The sequence below is a fragment of the Pundamilia nyererei genome, unplaced genomic scaffold (genome assembly GCF_000239375.1).
Source record: "Pundamilia nyererei isolate P.nyererei 1_Seehausen unplaced genomic scaffold, PunNye1.0 scaffold00150, whole genome shotgun sequence".
Taxonomy (NCBI): domain Eukaryota; kingdom Metazoa; phylum Chordata; class Actinopteri; order Cichliformes; family Cichlidae; genus Pundamilia; species Pundamilia nyererei.
The window spans coordinates 548,578-570,024 of record NW_005187551.1 but is presented as its reverse complement, the minus strand read 5'-3'; the positions used below and the strand labels follow the sequence as shown (position 1 = coordinate 570,024).

At 39.2% G+C, this 21,447-nt stretch overlaps 1 protein-coding gene across 1 annotated transcript in view; it reads left to right on the top strand.

Moving 5' to 3' along the window:
- col11a1a (collagen, type XI, alpha 1a) overlaps positions 1 to 19,631 on the top strand; it is a 70,257-nt gene extending 50,626 nt beyond the window's left edge. The window contains 21 exon segments of the mRNA XM_013913773.1: positions 1,750 to 1,803; positions 1,889 to 1,942; positions 2,118 to 2,171; positions 2,631 to 2,684; positions 4,472 to 4,579; positions 4,970 to 5,023; positions 5,178 to 5,231; positions 6,226 to 6,279; positions 8,680 to 8,733; positions 10,140 to 10,247; positions 10,571 to 10,624; positions 11,083 to 11,136; positions 11,879 to 11,986; positions 12,951 to 13,004; positions 13,092 to 13,127; positions 13,225 to 13,278; positions 13,395 to 13,635; positions 14,255 to 14,367; positions 14,764 to 14,832; positions 17,342 to 17,575; positions 18,127 to 19,631. Coding sequence (XP_013769227.1) covers positions 1,750 to 1,803; positions 1,889 to 1,942; positions 2,118 to 2,171; positions 2,631 to 2,684; positions 4,472 to 4,579; positions 4,970 to 5,023; positions 5,178 to 5,231; positions 6,226 to 6,279; positions 8,680 to 8,733; positions 10,140 to 10,247; positions 10,571 to 10,624; positions 11,083 to 11,136; positions 11,879 to 11,986; positions 12,951 to 13,004; positions 13,092 to 13,127; positions 13,225 to 13,278; positions 13,395 to 13,635; positions 14,255 to 14,367; positions 14,764 to 14,832; positions 17,342 to 17,575; positions 18,127 to 18,273 — 1,812 coding nt within the window. The 3' untranslated portion in view covers positions 18,274 to 19,631.
- Positions 19,632 to 21,447: the final 1,816 nt, after the last annotated feature.

Below are 21,447 nucleotides of genomic sequence, written 5' to 3'. Positions count from 1 at the left end.
TTTGTTATATATATATATTCTTTGTCTTATAGCTGTCACACAGGATAATATTCACGTTATTTTTTTCCATTCTGTCTGCCTGCAATAGTGTGTCTAATGATGTCACACGTTATAGTCAGAAACACTCATTTACCTTTTTTAACTACACTGTGACCTTCAGGTTACAAGCTACGGTGGAAAAGTGGTAGACACAAACAAATTCATATTTACACCATTGCTTAAGCACTTTAATTGGATCTGGAATGTCACGTCCAGTAAACTTGCTTTGACCTGCAACGATTGCACCTCTCACCTCCATTCAACGGCAAAATCCTTTTTTCATCACGGCCTGGCTTCTCTGTGCAGTGCCAGTCTCAGCCCCCGCAAAGAATTCACAAAAACCAACGAGGCCTGCCAGTGCGTGTATTGCAAAATAGATTATTATCAGTGGCGTACTTTTCTTTTCCATGTATTCATTGGTGAGGGTTATTCATCCAAGGAAATACTTGAGGCCAGACTAAAGTTATTGGGTGCATTTTAAAAACCCAACACTTTGACACAAAAAGGTACACATAAACTTTAATGATGTTTTCCTGAACTATGATAATATTCTAACGAGGTAGGACCTTTCCCATAGATAGACCTCATTTCTTTGTAATTATCTGTTTATTAGTAATCAACTTCTTAAGCTAGACGTGTTGGGCATTTACTGCAGAGATTGGGGTCATTGTCTTGATCAAATTACATAGACTGCTATTTATCAATCCGAGGTGCTATCCTGTCTCTGCAGGATTTTATTCAATGGACTTTTAATTGGGAGTAATTCACTTCCCATCACGATTCCATTAATTGCATGGACTAACCCACTCCAATAGCCTGGCCCTCATTGAGCACATTTACTATTCTACATAATGAGTAGCACTGCTAATGATCTTAGACTAGACGGGACCTTTACACAGATTATATTACTCAGCACAGGAGATATTAGCATGCATCCACACACCGTTTTTTCAGCACCCAGCGAGCACACACATGCTGAGACGCATGCATGCACAAGCTCAAAACAGTCAGCACAGGGTCTTTGTTTTCATTGTGTGTCCTCAGTGTAATGTGGGGAGAAATAAATTCTTTGATCTCCCCCAGCAAACCTCCACCACTCACTCACGATCAACTCCTAAATCACACAGAAGCAAAGCAACCTTCAGCAGTGATATCGTGGCAATTACTGGTAGAAATGTCACAGATCAAAAACACATGTGAGGTCTGGACCACGCAGCTTATTTTACAAGAATTAGTGAGCAGGATTTATGCCTGCACCTTGGAATAAGGATGTACAAGTTACTGACTGCAAAAGGGAGAAAGAAATAATAGATTAGTGCTCTCTTACATGTCTGCAGAGTTGCAGGAAGAATTGTAGAATAAAAACATGACACCTTCACCGAAGAATTCATAAGGGAGCTTAACCCCCTCCCCGTTTTGCTCAGGCAACAAGTACGTAACATAGAGTCTAACAAATTCAACCTTTTAGGGCAGCAGTTTTCCTTGACCTTACTGATCATACTCACTGGATATTTAATTGAACACGGACAGCAGGTGAAACATGAATTCAAGTAATTCATTTGTGCACATTTGGCTCACAGATACATTTAATATTTTACAGCATCACTGCATCAGTAGCATGAGCCGTTGTGACTACAGTTAACAACTCTAGTAAAATGATTGTTTTCTTTTCTAATAACATGATCATTTATTCATTTTATTTGTCCACAGGGGCTTCCAGGACCTCCTGGGGAAAAGGGTGAGAACGGCGATGTTGGACCTATGGTAAGAGAAAAACCACTCGATATTTGTTAAAACTTATAAAAGTTTGTTAAATACACTGTAACAACTCTCTGATTCTTTCCTGCAGGGCCCCCCTGGTCCACCTGGTCCCAGAGGTCCTCAGGGTCCTAGTGGAGCTGATGTACGTACAAATAGTTGTTAACAACTGTACTAAGTACAACTATACTCATATGCATACTAGACTGTGACTTTTTTTTTTACTTCTATTAACTTACATTGTGAGGCCTTTATATCATTACTTGTCCTTCCCTGTGGTGATTGATGATGATTTATCTCTTTCTTATGTCCTGCTGCAGGGTCCACAAGGTCCTCCAGGTGGTGTGGGCCCCATGGGATCTGTAGGTGAGAAGGTAAGAATCAAAACTTGGCACCCCAGTGTTTTGTGCCTGCACTGAAGGATGTTAGGCACTGAGACTGAATTAGAGTCTGTTACACCTTCCAGCCAACTTCAGACAACCCAGTCACCTTCTTGTTTTTTAACACCGTGTGTTCATTTCAGTATGTTTTTTATGACTTAGAGCTTGGACACAATGTCGTTTTTTAAAAAAAAATAATAATTATAGCACTTCCAGGACTAGGACTACGAATACTTTGAATATAGTAGCACATTATTAGTCAGCTACAGTTATAGACTTAATAGAGTTAACTGTTAGTAATATTATCATTATTTATTCTGACAATAATATTTATTCTCAAGTATGACTTACGTAGTTATGGCTCAATTTCAGATATCATATCTGAATTTGGGGGAAAAAAAGTGTGATATTGAAGATTTATTTGTTTTGACATTGACATTTGTCTAACCACAGGGTGAGCAAGGTGAGGCTGGAAACCCAGGACCACCTGGAGAGCCTGGAACTAAGGTAAGTAAGCTCTTGTTTTTGTTTTCTGTCAAGCTAAATATGTGTTGCTAATGTATATTTGTGTCACTGTGTTACATGTTAGATGTTTACACACTGGACCATGCTTATCGACATACATTCAGTATTTTACTGTAGATTCTAGCACTGTAGCATGATTGAAGGGCCTGTCTTTAAAATGGATAAACTCACTTTGTGCACACCATTGCAATTGAATGGTGACAAGGAAAAAAAACAAGACTCACTAACTTTTGGTATATTTACCACTAACTCCAACCTAATGAGGAGGTGTTTTTGTTTGTTTTTTGTAAGTGACACTGTGTATTCATCACCATGATAGTAATTGTTCCTCACATTTAAGCTGGTAGTTCATCTCAGCATGACTCTTCTGCTTTGCACCCTGGATCCACATAACCCGCCAAGCTGAGTCTCTTCCTCTTAAGACGCAGCCTAATTAGCAGGAGGATCTGCACACTGCTTCTGACCTTATGAACAATGATTGCAGCAACCCTGAAGCAAGTTGCCTTTAAAACATCAGACATCTGTGTTAATGCAGCTTAAGTTGTGATTTGTCCTCCTTGATAGTTACATTGGGGCTGTTGCACAAGAAATCGGAAGTGCTCTTCAGTGCCATACTTGTTTGGAGTTACTTCTAAAAGCTTTAAACTCATTAACGTACTGCAGTCATAAACTTGACCTTGCTGTTGTCGAAGAAAAACACCCATCAGTGTTTGCTTTTTAGCTCTTAATTTATCATTATTGAGGTACAACAGCAGATTGAAAAGTTGTAAAAAAGTGTGATTATAGGTGTCTGTATGCCCTCTATTAGTTCCTCTTTGAATTGCTGGTGTGACAGTTTCAGAGTTAGGGTGAAGTTTACGTTCCTATCATAAGCAATAGTGTTGGTACCGTATAGTTTAGTTAGTATAAAATAAATCTAAATCTAGCTGTCATCCTATTTGCTTACACGCATGAACCTTTACATGCTGTACATCAGATTCAGACACAATAAATTAATTAATAATACAAATATTAAGAAATGAAACAGTAGTGGACTACATGAGTTTCTAGTTTTCTGTTTCTTTGCTTGTTTCCACATCTTAACTGAACTCTGAATCATCTTACTTTAAGAAATGTTGCAGAAACCAAGGACATTAATTACCAACTCGTACGCTCAAAGACTTGATTTTTCACCCACATAAACATGAAGCAAAAAGTAAAAATAGCCTGAAATGTGTAAAAGTAAAGATTTATTTACTCAAATTATTGATCAGTAAGGATCTTTGTATAAACTGACTATATACTGACCAGATTCCATTAAAGTTACAATCAAATTACTTTAAAGTCAGAATTTTCAGAATAAAAGATTTTTTCGCATGTATCCAAATCTTCTCCTGATTTCTCACCAAATCAGCTTTAATCCTTTACAACACTTAACAGCTGGACTTGCAAATAATAGACACGGTTTGAAAACTTGAAAATCATGACCAGCATATTTTTTCATCAGGGAGGTTTTAAAATATATTTTATTTATCTATATAATTTAAATAAGGCTTTTAAAAATATATATGTTGCACCTCATTTCACATCAGTGTTTTTGACCATCCAGGGTTGCTGTGCTCTGTTACCAACACTGGGATGATCTTTGGATCCAGTGTCTCTCAGCAGCCTCTGACTGCTTGTCTGTTTTTATCACCCCATCCTGTTCAGTGTCAGCCTTGGAAGAAAAAAATGCTCCCTCTTGTGGAATTGATGTAATGAATGCCCTCCCTTGCCCCCCATCACTACAGGGACCTAAAGGTGAGAGGGGAGAGAAAGGAGAAGCTGGCCCACCTGGAGCTGCTGGACCTGCTGGTGCCAAAGGACCCCCTGGAGATGATGGCCCCAAGGGCAACCCTGTATGTCTGGCACATACTCTCAATATCTCTATAAGAGTTTTTTAGGATTGACTCAGACAAGCTTAAATTTACTGCTCCAAAGGAAATATCTCTTGCAGCCATAAGGCAGGCAATTTTAGCCTAGAACATATTCATGAGCTAAAAAGCCTTTTTATTGATGGAGATTATATTTTATGCCTGCATAGAAATGGGATGCAGTGAAGCCTTTTCTCAAAGATTTGCAACATTATCATTAAGTCCATCATATTTCCTTCAGAGGCTGTAACCAAGTACACCAAGTCTAAATCACTGTCGAAATTACTAACCATGTCCTTAATGCTTGAAGCCAGGAAAATTATGTCTTTTTTTAAACACGGATGCATCTCATCATCTTATTTCTTTCTTCCAAAGGGACCTGTTGGATTCCCTGGAGACCCTGGCCCTCCTGGAGAGCCAGGTGTAGCTGTAAGTATGAAACCCTTATGTTAGAGTATATAGATTGAGAGTACAGAGTACGGATAACTCTGTTCCAGGTGGATCATGTTTAATGCAAGAATTAAAGAGTATGGTCCTAATGGATATTCCAGTGTCAGACTAATCTCTAATGTCTTTTTTGCAGGGCACTGATGGCGAACCAGGAGAGAAAGGAGAGGATGGAGAGGCTGGCCAACCGGTAAGTTGACACTTTTTTATAATTTGGAATGAAGAAATGACTGCATTACCTTATATCACGTATAACCTTTGGTACACTTGGTGCAAGCACATCATATGAGGACATCAGCTTAATAGTCAGTTTCTCTGTCACAGTGCTTTTATTAATTTTTTAGTTTTATATTAGACTTTAGTACTCCACCACAAGTTTGCCACTAAATGCTCTAATTATATTTAGTGAGTAAATAATTTACACTGCGGCATTTTAATTCATGCTAGTTACCTCATAGGTATGGGTGTAGGGTAAATGGACTTATCTGCTTTGTAGATTCATTAAGTATAATTAGAAATAAAATCCACGTATTAATGTGCTGGCCCTGTGTAAAGTGCAACGAATGACAACTCTGAATATTTATGGATGTAAATAAGCCTTTATCATTGCCAGAGAAAAACTCGACCGATGTTACATATTCTGGTTTTTTTGTTTGTTTGTTTATGAAGCCGGTTTGCATCTTTGAATGCTGCAGTGAAATATGTTGATTTAGAAGGTATATTAATACATAATGTGAACTTCATATGATGGCTTCCCCTTCTTTGAAATCAGATCTACACACCATGACTTTTGTATTTATATGTCACTGTGCAGTCATCCCAAAAATGAGCTGATTAACACTGTGAATATTTACCAGTTTGAATGTTTAAAAAAAAACACTCTGATTGTCTGCAATTAACTCAGAGATAATTGGATGAAAGTATCTCAGGGAACACAGTGTGTATTATTTCACGCAGTGCTGTGCACCATCCAACTTTGGGTCTGGGTGTAACTCTTACAGACTATGGAGGGGTTTAGCATTCCCAAAATGTGTATTCGGCCTCTGTGTTATTATCCTTCTGGCAGACAGAAGACGAATGCTGTGCTTTCATAAAAAATCATAATCAGTACAGATTTACTTGTTTATGCAAACTGTTAATAGTGTTTCTCTGTTTTCTTTTGTTTTTTGGCTTGCTTCTTTTAGGGACCTCCAGGTCCATCAGGAGAAGCCGGCCCACCTGGACCACCTGGCAAGAGAGTAAGCCTGAGGCAGTTAAAACTCATTTCAAACTGTTTGCATCACTGGTATGGTTCCAGCTACAATCCACAATCGACCAATCGGATGGTCCCATTGTTACAGTTGTCATTGCTGACTAACGCTTTTATCAGCTATAACATCTTAACTTATTATGCTCATTTGAGATGTGTATTAGGTCGTTTTTAAAATAGATAAAGGAGGTGGGATTTCTGTTGGCACTGTACAAAGCCTCTTTAGCCAGCGGGCAAGTGTTCTTCCTCGCTTTGCGACAACTCCTCCTCGACAGCTCAATTTTGGCAGTAAAGCCCGGAGAGACTCATTTTCATTAAAAGTAGAATGGGGACAACAAAGTGGGAGATTTAAGGGGTCAAGGCGTTGCGCTGTCTGCGAAGAGAAGCCGCCTTAAAGCCTACTGAGAGATGAACGTCAGGATGTGAAAATCATGAATCAATTTTTTTTTTCATAGCAAGAAATTGGAAAGGCTTACCGAAAAAATTGCTGGTAAGAGGAGAAAAAAAGCGAGAATCTGTGGGTTCCAAACTCATTTAGGTCCATATGGCAGAAAGAGCAAAAGCGAGAGAGAGATATAGCGAGTCTGACACACTATTGATCCATGGGTGCTAGACTGACAGGCAGAGCAAAACAAAAACATGGACATGGAAAAATTGCTAGGATGTTATTAAAAGAGAAGAGCTGAGTGATGTCAAGGCCAGGACAGTGCACAACAACCAGTCAAAGTATGTGTGACAGCTGAGATTTGTCACCACTGCGGTTTTGGCTGCCATAATAGAGGATTTCAACGTTGGGAGAATCTTCTCAAGGTTGCAGGCCTGATTTAAAATGTAAAAAACAAAAAAAAAAGCATATAGCCACACTAAAAGACAACGTGAGTAAAGCAGATGTCCTTCATATACTTCATGAGGCTGAGATTTCGGTGAAAAATATCAAAGAAAATAAATTGCTGAACAGAATGTGCAGGTCAAAGATTGAACATTAACATATTTTCAATCCCACATGAAATTCAAAGTCCACATGAAAATGAGCAGCTATTCTCCCAAATTTGAATGAAAAGTTACAATCGTGAGTGCCTCACTGCATTTCAAAGAAAAGCACTGGGCTTCAGTCCAATGGGATAAAAAAACATGTTGTGCATTTATAAACCAGGGTTGATTGCTTTTCTAATGTCTCCAGTCAAATTTATATTCCGAGTCTTTAGCATGGTATCAGCATATGCTGCACCTTAATGTCCTAGGGATTATAGTTAGGATAAGGGCCATTTTCCCCTCCACGCAGATCCTTAGTAGTCCATGCCCGGTCGCTCATACATAACTCCTCCTAACACTTTTTTGTAATTTCTCTGCATTTGGCCTTTTAAAAATCTGTAACCGTCCTTAAATCGTTGTCTGCTTCAGCCTGTGATTCTTAATTAGTCGGTTGAGCCTGTCCACAAATTTAGCTTCATTTATTCTTATAATGCGTTAATGCTGGAAATTTATTCACCTATGCTCCCTGAAAAAAGAGAGGTGGGAAAACGTATTAACCCCGTCTGGCTTTAATTCTTTTTATTTGGGTACAGGCCACAGCTTTTCTTTCTTTTTTCTTTTTTTTTTTAACTGGAACACTAATAATCTCTGTCCTAAACACATGGCATATGTCAAGGTGCTTTAGCAACCTTGACATAAACCTACTTATTGACTCTAGCTGCTGTATATTGTGCCACAACTGAAATGGTTCTTTGTGCTGATCAAGAGCCTGCCTCTTCATCACCAGTAAGAGGTGCACATCAGGAGAAGATGAAAGCGCCAAGACAGGAGGCAAGCTCACATTATAGGCTCTCAGTCAATAGCACTCAGGCTGCAGTCGGCCAGATCAGAGTGGAATTTGGATGGAGAGTGGATTTGAAGAGGGTGGAGTTGAAAGAAATCATTGTGGGCCTCGAAGAGCCTGACCAGAAAGATAAGAGGATCCAACAACTGTTGGCTCTGACCGAAGACGCCTGTGTTTCTTAAATGTGATTTTTTCTGTTTTTAACATGGCTGATTGCAAATTATTGAAGGCAGACATAGAAGAGTCATTCAGATAGATCTTTGCATAATAGACCTGTTGTACTTCACACTGGATGATAGAGAAAGATCCACCCTGTTTGAAGAAAATATCCACCAAGAATTTAATTAGAAAGACAACTGACAAAAATTTCCAGCGATTCCCCTTTTGAGACCAAAATATGCATGATGCAGAGTTGCATGTAACTTGAACAAATGAGCCAACAGACAGAGTACCAACTTCTGTGAATAACTCTGGTGTTCATTTCCTGTACGCGTTTGTGCAGTCTTCTTGTACAGTTGGCTTGTGCTGATGTTATGTCGGAATGCTGAAGCAGTGTACTATCATCCTCCTCAGGGACCTCCGGGGGCTGCTGGTGCAGAGGGCAGGCAAGGAGAGAAGGGCGCTAAGGTAGGAAAATCAATTCTTCCTTTGCAAAGTAGAGCCGTCTCAGCAAGTCCCTCGGACTTCCTCCTCCCTCACTGTGCCCACATTGTGGAATTAAAATCGCAAAAAAAGCGCTGAAGTCATTTAATTTCCATCGCAGATTAGATGGAAATTTATGAACACAGTCTATTTGAGTAAAACCAAGATTCACTTGTTTCTCCTATTGTTCTGTGGCTTAATTTCGAGGCCTACAAAGGAAGTCAAGGCTATTTACGTATAGCCCTCAGGTATTCTTCAGTTATCGTGCGTTTCTCTTTTTTGTGCTCGCTGAAATTCCTCTTGAGTTTGCACTTGTTGTAAGCCAATTTCTTTGTTTCATCATTGTCTAAATGTACACACATACTCTGCTGCTTTGTGCATAGGCAAAATCATTTAACACCAGATGCTGCTTGCAACAAGATGCCTCTCTGTTTATGGATAACAGGGAGGATGTGGATGTTAACCTGAAGAAAATAATATTTTTTAATGCCAGTAGTGTTGCACACTTTGCATGCATGTTTGATAATCACTGTTAATGAATGACACTCTACGGTGTTCTTAAAACAGAGATTTGGCCTTAACTATCTGATTCCTGATCGAAAACATTGCATATGTCATACACAGTGGTCATAATAAATTCAGTAAAGTTGTTCTGACAGCTTTGCAATAAGCCATTAATCTGTAAGTGCCTTGCAGCTCAGACATAGTTTATTTCCATGTGCTCTGTTTGCATAATGCTGTGTTTCAGATTACAGCTTGTCAGTATTCAGCTGTAGAACATGAGGACTTTATGTTCTCATGAGCTTTTTATTAAAACATGGCCAGAGTAACTTCCATCTATTGGGCCCATTTTCAACCCTGTATAAAGCAGCAGCAACATAACTTTGAAAACTCAGGATTTTTTTTAAATTTTATTCATTTATTTATACATGAATTTTTTACTGGCCCCCATTTACCCAGTCTAAAGACGAGATACTTTCTCGGCATAATTTAAAACTCAAAGCAGCCTGCAGTTGAAATTAGTCTGTAGTGCTGAGTCGCTTCAGAAAAATACTTAATAAGCTAATAAGGTTGTGTGTGTGTGTTGCAGATCTCAAACGCCACACACAGTTTTTAATCTATCCCATTATATTACACACTGCTATTACACATTAAGACTTTTATGAATAACCAGCTATATACCACTGGTTTTGAATCTGTGGTGAGTGCTTGCAGGCGTGTGCATGTTGATTTATTTGTTTGTTTTACTGCTTGTAGGCTCCAGGACACATTTCCTAAATTTCTTCAATGACTGAACACTTTGGACTAGCTACTTTAAAACCTGCATTTGCTCAACTGTACAAAACTTTGCTTAAGTTATACCATTAGATCATTTGTATGTCCACATACAGGGTGAGTCAGGTGTGGAGGGTCCAGCAGGTAAAACAGGACCAGTTGGCCCCCAGGGACCTCCAGGAAAACCTGGTCCAGAGGGTCTGCGTGGAATCCCTGGCCCTGTTGTAAGTTGAAGCTTCAGCAATGATGCCTTCCTGTTCATACGATATACTCCAGAGAGATACGCATACTTAACCTAAGACTCACACTCAAAGTGCACACACGTTTTTTCTAAAAAAAAAAAACTACGGCTAAGGCATGATGATAGACTTCATGGAATAATCAATACTCCCATTTGGCTTATACTTTAGTTTCGCTTGTTTATTCCAGCACACTTTTCTTCCCTGTTTGGGCTATTAATCATCATGCTGGGCACAGAAAATCAATGGCAGACCAGAGAAAATACAGCAGCCTATAATGCTCACTACAATTGAATGGTTTTTCACAGGGTGAACAAGGAATGCCCGGCTCCCCAGGACAAGATGGCCCACCAGGTCCTATGGTTAGTATGCATAGCGTCCCCTACACTCTCCTGCCTTCTACCCTTGGCATTTATCTGTCTAACTAGATCTGGTGTTTTTGAAACAGTCTTGCTTCCAGACTTGCAGAGGTTAACTCACATTAGACTTGTTCCAGATTTGGTTGTTTAACAAAACCATAGCCTATCCCCTTAAATAATGTCTCAATTGAAAGTGTTTTCATCTTTTGTGTTGTTTCTTTGCTCCCCTCTCTGTGAAACGTGTGATTTTTGAGTCACTTATTTTGTTCCCTCTCATTTTGACACTCCAAGTTCTCTCTTACTGTCTTCTCTTTCTTTCTCTTTATTGCCTCATTTAAAAAAAATCAAGTCTTGTAACTTTACAGTTTTGCTTGTACTGTCATGAGTTCTTTTCTCTTTTTTTTTTTTTTTTTGTTCGTCTCTGTGAAAATTGATTTTTAACTTCAGTTATTGTTCTTCAGGGTCCTCCCGGTCTTCCTGGCCTGAAAGGTGACCCGGGTTCTAAAGGTGAAAAGGTGAGCGTAGCACTTTCTTCTTCGTCTGATTGCAGACTGGTTTCATTTCTCATTTTTGATATAGGAGATAACCCTATAATTAGAGACAGGAACTCTGGGGCAGAAGTGAGTCAAGACTACAACTTCTACCCAGCTTCCATGCCTTTTGGAAATTATCAAAAGCAACAGATTTAATTAAGAAGACAACTATACCCTTAAATTAAAATGAATCAAAATGAGTTCTGTCATACTTTCTGTAAGGAAAAATGCCTTAAAGTGATTGAATATGCAGTTGAATGTGATGTATCACTGTAAATCTGTCTAAACTAAACACTGTCAAATTTGCTGATGAAATATAACTGCAGAGGATATTCAGACAGCACACATTGCTAAGTTAAATTGCCTCCCACCCACTGACAGGGTCGGCTTGGGAGTGAGCAGTTTAAAAGTGCACAATTTAGGCACCGCGTTGCATGTTGTCAATTTAGCGGGCCCGGTTAAAACTCACCAGTTTCTCAGTAATCATGTACTTGTGAATTGGCCTGGCTCATGTTTGATTTTCAGAGAAGTTCTTCGGTGTGTGCTGTAAGAAAAGCATTCCAGTTTTAATCCCTGAGGATTTGTACTGTAATGAAACTTCACCCTTCGCAGCCTCCCACGTGCATTTCATTTTTGCGGATAAAGAAATAACTTCACCTTTGTCGGGAGATATGAACATTTTTTATGGTAGAGTTCACAAGTGACATTTGTTTTCATCCTGCAGGGTCACCCAGGTTTGATTGGTCTGATTGGACCCCCTGGCGAGCAAGGAGAGAAGGGAGACCGAGGTTTGCCCGGGCCTCAAGGTTCTCCTGGTGGCAAGGGCGACGGTGTAAGTGATTGATGACTCTATTCCCACACTGGTCCACAGGCCACTTGCCCTGCACCTCTTGCCATTTTTAGCCCATTTGCCCTTCTACTGTGGCCACAGATCTTGCCACAGTCACTTGTTTTTGACTACAGCTTTTTACTAGAGCTCTGCAATGCACTGCACATCTCTTCTCTTGCTGTATCCAAAACATTTGTCTCATTGGATTACTGATGCAAATTGCTTAAAATGTGTAGAGAAAACTGTATAATTATGGCTGTGAGGTGTTTAAACCAAACTCTTTAGTTGACACTGCTTTAGCATGTAGAATATCAACATCATGGAAACGAGCAGTTCAAGTATATGAGCATCAACACTAGTATAGATGTTCTTTGACGACTCATTAACGCCGTGGTCAGTTCCTATGTGTGTGTGACACTGCTGTTATAATATCACACTGTGTGATGTGAAAAACTGCTTTCATTCTGAGCCACATCATTACAAATCAGACCTCTTTTTTTCTGTCTTTTCCACTTAAATAAGAAGCAGTACTGAAAGGAGGACATGACAGCCTTCATCCATTAAAAACATACACACACTGCAGGATCACTGAATATGTTACATTTGTAACACATTCTGCTGTAGTCTTCAGCCTGCCTTCGTTTAGTGATTTAAGGTGGTGTGCTGGTTATCTATCCTTGTGATACTGCACTGCCTCCTTTTATCAAAGCTAAAGAATGTAAACATTTTTATTCAGATTAGTATGTTTACTTTAAGGCCTGAGAAGCAACAGCCCTGTCACAAGTGCAGTGTTTGGCCACTTTTGATAGTTTTCTTTGAATGTCACTGGTTCTCTTATCGTATTTTTTTTTATGTCACCAATTATTCAAGCTTGACAGTAATTCTGTTCCCTGCAATGTTTTTTGTTGTTGTTTTGTTTTTCTTCCCAAATATATGTACCTTCTACTTCGATCTGATCTCATAACAGGGTATCGCTGGAGCCAGCGGTCCTCTTGGTCCCCCAGGCCCACCTGGTTTGCCCGTATGTTTGTTACTTATTCTACTTATATATTAATGTCATAACAGAATGACTTTGCTAAATTGCTGTACTGTGTTCTTTGTCATACAGGGTCCTCAAGGTCCCAAAGGAGCCAAGGGTTCAAGTGTGAGTACAAACCCATGTTTCTAATAATGCATTGCTGCTGCGACAATCAGCATTTACTTTAAATGGAGCTTTAATAACATGTTTGTATACTTTAAAGGGTCCTGCTGGTCCAAAAGGAGACACTGGTGCAATCGGTCCTCCTGGTCCTCCTGTGAGTCTTTCAAACTACTGTTTCCATTGTTTCCATTACCTTAAAGTTGTCACACTACCACTGTACAAAGTCTGTTGTATATTTTTATATTGTATGAAATCTAAAACACCTTACAGGGCCCACCAGGTGAAGCTATCCAGCCTCTGCCAATTCAGTCACCAAAGAAGACAAAGCGCTCCAGTGATATCCAGTCAGATGGTACCATCATGGATTATGGCGAGGGTATGGAGGACATTTTTGGCTCCCTCAACAACCTCAAGCAAGATATTGAACGCATGAAATACCCCATGGGCACCCAAAACAACCCCGCCAGGACATGTAAAGATCTGCAGCTCTGCCACCCAGAGTTTGCCGATGGTAAGTTGAAGCCCAGCAAGACTTCAGCCTGAAAGGAAAACACACCCATGTTGTTGTCATGTTTCATTGTATCAGCAGAGAGAAGCAGACACCAGAGATTCTCCTCATGTTTTCAGATACTAATGCTCATCCTAACAGCCATTATTGTGACAAATGGATTCTCTATTGAAAAAAATAAAACCGGTATAACAGTGATTGGCAGACCTGCTCTGAAAGAATTAAATTCATTAGTGAGCATTAGTGTTTGTTTGATAGCTCTTTGTATATCTCCTTTTGAAACCTTTGTGCCCTGTCTTTGCCTTATAATTAATGCATGAATTTTAGGCCGTCTGTCCTCTCGGTACAATGTGGGATTATCTGCTTCTAAAGTCTATAACCATAGCTGTTGCTGCGCAGTAGGTTTATTACTGCTGCTTTACTTCCTTTGAGGAATAAAATGTACCTTGGCTCAGGCATAAAAACATCATTTAATCCAGCTGTGTGTGAGCCATGAAAATGAGCAACAAATTTTTACTTAAGGTAAAGAAATCAAGCACACTAACGTTTGAAACTGAGCTTTCTGCAATTTTCTGTCGATGTAAGTTGAAGAGAAATTTTGGCTGTTCTTGGTTCTCTTCAGGTGAGTACTGGATTGACCCGAATCAAGGCTGCTCAGGGGATTCCTTCAAAGTCTACTGTAACTTCACTGCCGGAGGCGAAACCTGCATTTATCCAGATAAGAAGTCCAGTGGAGTAAGTAACTTGGGTTTTTACGAATTATTTCAAACTGACTATTGTTAATCATCCTTTCTAAATTACTATTAAGCCATTATGCTAAGACAATGACGCAACAGAAGGCACATCACAAGGCTGCCATTGTTATAAGAACTTGTTTGATCTGCTGCAGGTAGAAACCTGTTCAGATCTGATTTTGTGCAAGCACCTCAAACACCACCGAGAGGCAAACACTACACACAACTCAAGAAGTTTGTGAAAATGTTCTCTCGGAGATATAAGTTTTATCTTCTTTCCCAGATGATAAACTTTGATGCTATGCTTGAGGCATTGCTGTATACAGCAGAAATGTTCACATATTATGCCTGTGGTAATCTAAAATATTAATAAACTTTGTCTTTTTATTTTCCAAAGGTCAGAATATCTTCGTGGCCCAAAGAAGTCCCAGGATCATGGTTTAGTGAATTTAAGCGTGGTAAAATAGTAAGTTTTCTTTTTGTTTTCATCTCTCATCCATCTCTTAGAGATCTAACATAAATTGAAACATATTTAGTCAGCTGTTGGTTCAACAATATGATTCAGCACCTATTAAAATAAAATAAAAAAGAAGCTTAGTTTGAATTTGGCTGCAAACTCTTTCAAAGTTGTCTCTTTGAGCAGTTCTGCTAGGTTTCAGTCACTCAGTCAAAGTCCCATTTTCACTTGGAAGTGTTCATTTATCCCAATTGCTGGATCAACTCCAGTGTGTCAAAACAGGTGCAAATACTCCAGGCGGTGTCCCATCATTGTGTTGTTTTAGCAAAAACTTCAATAAAAAAAATGCAAAATCATGTTACCAGTTTTTTCCTTTGGGCAAGATTCACAGTTGTAATTGTAAAAAAAAGTTGTTGTTTTTTAAAGAAAGAAAGAAAGAAAGATCAATCTGATCTAATGCACTTTCTCCTGACTTGGAGGCCCAAACTGCAACATAAGTAGGGATGGGTATTGATAAGATTTTCACGATTCCGATTCCATTTTCGATTCTGTTTAACGATTCGATTCTTTATCGATTCTTTATAAGAAAGGAGAACACTAAGTTCGATTAGCTTGGAACTTCGTTTTATATCTTCTCTTTGAACAAGATAGAAATTTAAGAGTAACATGGCCTTACAAACCCAACAGTGAGATCTTAAGAGATCCAGCCTACGGCTCTTCAATGGATGTCACAGGGTCCAGTAATGTCCCTGCCTACAATTAAACACATTCACTTACCTAAAATCGGGGGCATCTTCTGTGGCAAATGGGTGCAAGCCTTTTACCACAAACTTAGTCACTGCTCGGTGACATTCGTCTATCCTGGCCTGAAAGGAGACGCTACCGGTAGACTGCAGCGAGAGCTGCCAGCATCTGAGCCAGACTCTGTCTGTCTCATCATGGTCACCTAAATGCACAGTAATGGCAGGTTTTGTAATAAGGCAGATCGCGCTAACATAATATGCACTGTTAGTTGATTATTTACCTGCCGCATTAACGGGAGAGGACGTGCAAACGTTACCGCTGATGCTGGGTTGAGATTCACGAGTCCGGAGCGGAATTAAAAACATGACATTCATTTAAGGTTATCACGTGTTTTCTGAGCAAATGCTTTTGCATATTCGTAGTGTTTCCTCCCTTAAATGAAATATCTACTTTGCAAGTATTGCAAGTTGCCCTGTTGTCATCCGTTCTAGTAAAGTGTAACCAAACTTTTGAGCGTTTGAGCCGCTTAAGCGCCGTGTTTCCTGCCTGGTAAATGATGCTCCGCAACGTGGTGATGTCATTCGGGGCGACTGGAATCGATAAGGGAATCGTTTGCAAAAATGGCAAACAATTCCAAGGAATTGAAACAGTGGGAACCGGTTCTCAACAAGAACCGGTTTTTGATACCCATCCCTAAACATAAGTTTCAGTCTGACACAGAAGTTGATCTCTGCCAAATCTGAGATCAAGATAATATCACAAATGCAAGAAGTCAAGGAGTCAAAAATGGACTTTTAGTGAGTAATGTAAATGTAACTTAGGTGCTGGAAGCACTGCACTGCTTTACAAGAAGATGACCTTGAGAGTGAAAGCAATCACATTTAAAGCAGGTATGGATTTGCTTTTTATGGGTGCATACACTGAAGTTTTTCATTGAACTTCAAAAACTTGCTTAGACAGTAACACCACACATAAATGGTTACTGTTGAAACATTTCTGTAACCAGACTTTGCCATATACAGAAGAAAGTATCACTCAAATATCAGAGTGAAGCCGAGGAGAATTCTTCAGGATGTTAGCATTCCAGCTGTCCTCCTTCTGTCACTGGACAGTGAAAATCTCTCTCTAAACGTCATCTATTTACTGTATTCACCAATGAAAGAAACTGGTGTCATGGTTCATTCCACAACAGCACAAAGGCTGGCTGTGACAGAAAATGACACGACTTTGAGGTATTGAAAGCCCAGTGCATTTCCTGACTTTGGATAGTGAGTGCTTTTAATGCACATGTTCAGACATGAGTTACACAAAGTATCTGTCAGAACTGTGTTGTGTCTAAAGGTCTTGTTTCTCTTGAAGCTTTCCAAGAGAACAACACAGTGTCTACTGTAAACCATTTTCTACTATTTCTCATCTATGCAAATAGCCCTGTGACAGTTTGCTTCAGGAAAAATTTTATACCTTCATATACTCGTCATATTTTGTCTGCAAGTCTGTGCATGTGTATGGATGCAGAGCATCCATACACATTACTATCCACATGCATTACTATCCACATGCATTACTATCCACATGAGTCCTTCAACTTAAAGTATTTAGGGATCTGAAATTATTTTGCACTGTTTTTCACATAGTTTGTACGATCTTGCATGGAGAGACAGAACATTGTGTTCTTGTTAAATAAGATCAGGTATCAGTCATCACATTTATTTAGATTTATTTCACAAACATTTGGTAATTGCTGCTCATTCTCTCTCTTTCCATCTCTGTCCAGTTTTCCTATGTCGACGCAGATGGGAATGCAATAAACATGGTACAAATGACCTTCCTCAGACTACTGACAGCCTCAGCCAGGCAAAACTTCACCTACAGCTGCCACCAGTCTGTGGCGTGGTACGACGCCTCTAGCGACAGCTACAACAAGGCACTGCGTTTCTTGGGTGCCAATGATGAGGAGATGTCCTACGACAACAACCCTTACATCAAGGCCATCTCAGATGGATGCGAGGTAAGCTTGACCGCCTAAATAAGAATGTTTATTGCGGTGTATTAAATTAAAGATAAAGAGCAGTCCTGTTCTGAATGGCTATAATCTCTGTTTGTTATCTAATTCACATTTGTTGAATAGAGCTATTTTAAGTATTTCATTTACTTAAAAGAGACAATGCAGTTTGACATGGTTCCAATGCTGGCCTTTGTTGGGCTTTTACATCTACAGTTGAATGATCTAAATCACAATTTAAATCATTCAACTGATTCCAAACCTTCATACAATATGAAAAATGAGAAAATATCAGAGAATGGATTAAAAAATTGAGCTGCTGGCACCTTTAATTACTTTAATTACAACTTTTATTACTCATGCAATTAAAGTTATCAGTTGGTAATATCTTCCTCCAAACAGAGTTTTTCCAGTAGCTTTTTTCTCTAAGATATAAATGAAATGGCTTTATGATGAGCTTACAGATTGAGCACACAGCTGAAGGTCCCGGTTTATTTTCCTGATCATTTCTCATCTGACTGCTTGTTTTTAATGTGTTCCTCTCTCTCTTGTTGCAGACGAGGAAGGGCTACGGAAAGACTGTGATGGAGATTAATACTCCCAAAATTGATCAGGTTCCAATTATCGATGTCATGTTGACTGACTTTGGGGATCCGAACCAGAAGTTTGGGTTTGAAGTTGGGCCTGTCTGCTTCCTTGGCTAAATACAAATGAAAAAGTCAAATAAATAAAAAAAATAAATAAAAAAAAGGACTTGATGGGGCCAACAAAGAAAGTCAAGTTGAGACATTCTGGGTACTACCAAACCCCATTTTTAGCCCCCCACCCTTTTCCATGCCACATGCAAGTTTTGAATAAGGGATGGTGTAGCAAACATGTCTTTCCATGTATGTATGTGTAACCCAGGAAAATACTTGTTGCCCTTGTGGGGCTCGAACCACATGACTTAACCACGTCACGGAGCAAAGGTGAAGGACAATCGAATCGTGTGGCAGAGGAGGGTGAATCGGACGTAACCGAGGGGGGTGACACGCGTCTCCTCTCTGGACTCTCCAGGTGCTGTATGAAAACAACAATGGTGCTTGTTCAAAACACACACAAAGTCTAAAAGAGGTGCTACAAAAGAAGGTGTATTTTGCTAATTATAAAATACTGTAATTATTATTTTGTACAAAACTTTTATTTCTAAATCCACTTTCAAAACTTGCATGTGTATCAGATTTCACTTTTGGCTCTTTCATTTCAACGCTGGTTTAAAGACATACCGTGTAAGTTAAAGGCATCATTAAGTCAAGTCATTTTATAATTCTGTCTTTTTGTTCCAACACTTACTGTGTACATGTCATGAAGAAAATAAAAGTGAGCATTCAAACAGTTCTCTATTGCTAAATTAGACTGTATGCCCTTTGTATATATTGACAGTCCAAAGCTTGAGGTTACTTGCTGTTTTGCCCTTGTGACCGTAGGTGAAACAACTGGAAGTATTACACCTGCACGTATATGACAACATCTCCCACTAATGTTGTGATCCTGTGCTAGTAGGAGGCAATCATGGCATTCATCTTCTTTTATTTAATTCTATTTTTCTTTTGTTTTGTTTTTTTGTTTTTTCCATTTTCTGACAGGCTTTCATTTTGGTTGGATACCTCAAACTTTCTTGATAACCTTTAAGATGCAAGGTTGCCATGCCCTGTATATACCTTGGTTAAGCAATTAAGTTTATATATATTTGGGTGGGGATTTTTTTAAAGAGAGAAATACATTAACTGTTAGAGATCCACTGTTCAGATCCCTCTGTGAATGCATTGAGATTCCCTTTCGGTGACCCATTTTTGTAACTAAGATGTTTTAATGTGCTTTTTATAGTTCATTTAAATATTAAAAACCGGATTCTAAACAACAGTGAACTGAATGTCTCAACAGTTTGTGTAAGATGATTTTGGAGAAGATTTACCTACTGTACATGTGAAATGCTTTAAATCAAGGATATGTTCATTCAACTAAGACTCTGGGCTGGTGCAATTCCATCTCTTGAAACCAATAAAGTACCATCTTACACTAATTTACGTTCATTTGGAGTACATGAATGGAAACATAAAATGTTTTTTATTTGCCATGGAATGGATGAAAGAGACTTACCTGTCTTCATTTTTAAATGTTTCAGTATCTGCTGCTTATTTACCCCTGATCAGCCTGTGAAATACATGCTGTATTTCACTATGATGCCTATTTGAGAAGCATGCGCACACAATAACACTTAATTCCAGGGAATACACTTTATTTCATTCAGTTGGTGGAAAAAAAACTGGGCGTATACAGAAAAGGATGTAAAGACTGCAGCAAGTGGGGTTAGAGTATTATTCTTTGCATATAGATGTTACATGCTGGGCGCAATTTACTTGAGGGGTTTTCCCACACTCATCTATGTATCCTTGCCTCTCCTTAAATATTTTTAGCCCTGGTGGGGGAGGGACCTTCACCAAAGTCATTAATAGTACTTTAAAAATAGATATACCAAGATATGCTGTGACCTTTCAGTGTGGTGCCAAGCACAGCTACCTAAACGAAAAGGATTTAGAGCAGCAGATATTCCTATTTTACAGCACTCTTACAAAATAAAGTGGAATTTATAACTGCTGAGAATGAGGTTACAATCTCATTCTACAGTATCATTAAAGCATTTTTATCCTTTTTTTTCTATCTGATAAGTAAGAATACAATCGTAAAAAGAAAGTTTTCATAGCACTCTGCAAACCTGTGAGAAACTGCATACGCCGCATGATTCAGTTGCTCGTAGAGCTACCATCAGCAGCAGGGACTATCAGTAATAGCACTTTGGTCAGGTTTATGTCTGGTCTCAGACTGGGCCACTGCAACACTTCGATTTTTTTTCTTTTTTAGCCATTCTGTTGTAGTTGCTGCTGTGCTTGGGATCATTTTCCTGTTGCATGAGCCAATTTGGACCAAGCTTCAGCTGTTGGACAGATGGCTTCACATCTGATTCTAGAATGTTTTGGTGCACTGACTAGGTCACAGTTGGCATGGCAACTGCAAGGTTCCCAGACCCTGTGTCTACAAAATAAGCCCTAATCATCACACCTCCACCACTGTGCTTGACAGATGGCATAAGGTATTTGAGCTGATGTGTTGTGTTTGGTTTCTTGACTGTGGCACTGCACATTTGGGCCAAATACCTCCACTTTGGTCTCATCTGTCATTGTTCCAGAGGTCTTGTTGTTTGTACAACTTGCAACTCTTCCAAACAAGCCAAACTACAGTACTTCAGCCTTCTTTCTAATGGCACTGACATGAACTTTAACATTTCACATGCTAACTGAGTCTCAGATGTAGAGCTTGGATTTTTTTGCAATTTCTCTGCAAAGTGCACACTTTGACCTTGTAGTGAATTTGCTGGGTGGTCCATTCCTGGTGAGATTCTGGTGAACACTCCAGACCACCAAACTGCTAAGCTTAATCAAGTGCATATGATTAACAGCACATGGCTACTACTAGCAATACTTTGTCATCAAATCGCTAATTCATTTTTTTTAAACAGAGGAAAATTGTGAGTACAGTGGTTAAGTTCAAGTTAGAATTGGAGAGCTAAGGCCTGTTTTAACTCCTACAATCCATAATGTGTATAGACCATAAAGATGAAATGCCACCATCAAGTGTTGTAAATATGAGCCAGAAGGCTAGCTAGCTAGCTTTGCTTAACAGAATAACTGAAAATATGCAATCATAATGAACTATCCTGGCTGTGTCCACGAGCAATAAAATTCCCAAAAACAAATTACATCAAACCTGACCATTTAATTTGCTCAATGTTTGTGTCAGAGAGTAATAGAAACACTTTGCTGGTTAATGTAATGACCAGT